This window comes from Abramis brama, assembly GCF_963993115.1.
Source record: "Abramis brama genome assembly, chromosome: 11".
NCBI classification, from domain to species: Eukaryota; Metazoa; Chordata; class Actinopteri; order Cypriniformes; family Leuciscidae; genus Abramis; species Abramis brama.
In genome coordinates, this window is record NC_139973.1 from 4550252 (window position 1) to 4552991 (window position 2740).

At 33.2% G+C, this 2740-nt stretch overlaps 1 protein-coding gene across 1 annotated transcript; it reads right to left on the reverse strand.

The window, feature by feature from the left end:
* Positions 1–1505: 1505 nt before the first annotated feature.
* On the reverse strand, positions 1506–2438 carry LOC311092287 (odorant receptor 131-2-like; the record flags this gene model as incomplete). The annotated part of the gene is made up of 1 exon (XM_084128873.1): positions 1506–2438. One exon carries the CDS (start codon positions 2436–2438, stop codon positions 1506–1508), a length of 933 nt encoding a protein of 310 aa, XP_083984999.1.
* Positions 2439–2740: the final 302 nt, after the last annotated feature.

Consider the following 2740-nt stretch of genomic DNA (forward strand, 5'->3'; position numbering starts at 1 on the left):
TGTCTGTGTGCACTTGGTACAATACAGTAATTTAATATCCTATTAGGACGTTTTTTCCCCCTTTGCAAGATATCAGTTACAGTCCAAAGTCCATATCAAAGATATCAAAGTTGATATCCCAAAGATTTTTTCATGTGTCACCTGATATAGAAATACAAAGGATTTGATTTTTGTAGAGCATGCAATACAGGTCAGTTATTGTAAATTTTCGTATGAATCAAAATAATAAAAAACACAGTTACAGTTTGCTTTTTACAGTTTAATACACTCCAGAAGTGAACTGACCAGTTTTTATACACATTTGAAAAGAGAATAAGCGAGGGAGCGAGGGAGGGAGGGAGGGAGGGAGGGAGGGAGGGTGGAGGCTACTCGACCAAATTAATATGGTGATATGAAAAACTGATTTAGAATTCAATAAATAAATAGTCCATTACAATAAAAAAACAACTAGTCAGGCTAGTGAACAAGATTATTTGTGTTTTCATAACATAACATAATGTTTATGTTTGTTCATTTAACTGAATAACGCTGAAACCAAAAGCAAGACAAGGTAACAGTGCACGCTGTTTTTCCCCCATCATATATCGAGGAAAAAAAAAGTCCTATAAGATTGCCACAGCAACTTTCTGAGCAAAACTGAAACAATGAACAATACAATGAACAATCTACACTTCAATATAAAGGTTATGTTTGGGTTTAAATTTCCTAAGGTAAATGAGAAAAATGTATAGAGCAAGAAGAATTAAGCATATTATTTTCCAATTATTAATTGTTTTTCAAATAGATTCTCGAATAAACATTCTGGGAAAATGTTAGGCGAGTCTTCACAGCACATTATGATTCTTAATTATTTTACAAGACAGATCATTTTAGTCCTCTGTAAAGGACATCAGGATTATGTATATAAAACTTTGACAAGTTAAGGTATTTTTGTACTATAATGTTGGCACCATAATGTTGGGAAGACATATTATTGTATACAAATTGTGTATTTAATCAGGCTATTAAGGCATGTGTATACAGTGTGCATACAAAAATAAAAATTAATAAAAAATGTTTTTTGGCATTTTTATTTATGTTGTAAGAGTTACAGAGAAGAAAATTAACCTGAATTGACTTGCAAATGAAAACATAATTCCTGACGTCCTCTACTGAGACCATACAATAAATTATGGATGAACTATTTTTATTTATCCAAAAAAGTGATATACAGTAAAATAACAAATAAAGCACTCAGATGTAATTTCACAATTGTGATATATTCCATAAAACATAAGCCTGTAATTGAGCGACAATGCATCTGTTTATTTGTAAGACATACAACAGTTTTTTAAATGCTACAAACATGATTTTTTCCCTCTAAATTCCACTTTGCCAAAAAGTTATAATTACAGAATCAGAATAAGAAAATAACTAAGAGAAAAACACTTATTAAAAATATATTTTGCATAGGGAGAATAATAAAATAATTACTAATGATGCTTATATGATGATACCTTTTTAGCTCACTGCTTAGTTGATTCAACTTTTACATTAAGTAACCTACATGAAAAAAGTCCTTTCATGTTTTTAAAAAATTGTTTATCTCGAACACCATAAATAAGGGGGCTAAGTAGTCTTGGTAATAAGTTTGTAAGAAGATAATTGAAAAAGGTGATTTTTGACCGTAGAGTAGGAACAAGTTGGCTATAAATCTTGTCTATGATAGGAGTAATGATGGACAACATACAGAGCAGAAGCTGTGCTCCATGTAACAGGATGGTGCTTTGGGCCTTTTTTGCTGAGGATTTATCAGTGGAGGCTCGTCTGGCCGCAATCAGCACTTGACAATATGTGAATACAAGAATTACCCACACAACAGATGAGTAAAGCCCATACATAACTTTGCTCAGTTCTTCATGGTATGGCGTGCTATAAACATTTGTTGAGCTACAGACAGAACCTGTTGTAAAGATAAATAAAGGACGAACAATTGAAAGGAGAATCAAGTCAGCCAATCCAGGTATAACTCCTACACCCCAAATCAGAGAGATAAGGATGTATGTCCTGCGCACTGTGCAAATCTGATGGTGATGCAGTGGTTTGCAGATGGCAACGTAACGTTCAACGGCCATACCGGCCAAAGTCAGAGGAGTGTTCATATGAGTTGTTGAGACTATTATTAGCAGTGTAACACAGAATGGGAAAGGAACCTTTGGCCATGCATAAGCCATCACAGAAAGACTTACACTGAAAAAAACCATGAGCATATCATTGATAACCATGTGAATATATAATATATATCTCGGATCATTGTAGAAAATTGAACTCTTGAAGAACGTGAAAACAAATATTCCATTGACGCAGTTAACTATGAGCCCGACAAGAACAGTGGTGAAAGTTTTTGCAAAAGCTTCTTCATATCTGTCTTTGGTGCTCTGAACAATTGTAGAATTCATTATTCTTTTGCACTGGCATAAAGTTCTGTGACTTTTATGTGTGAAAAAAAAAATTCTTGGCTTTTTGGTTGTTTTTGTTTTTCCTTCAAATGATGTCCACAACTTTCTGTCCATCAAGCAGTGAGATGAATATTTTCCATCTGTGTCATCTAATCTGAAAATAAAATAGATACACTTTTAACAGAATATTTAAGAGTGAGAAGCTATTATCAACACATGAACACAACATATTATGTATTAAAGCATGTTAAACAAAGAGCCCTTACCTTTCCACCTTGTATGATCGACTGATTTGCCTCAAG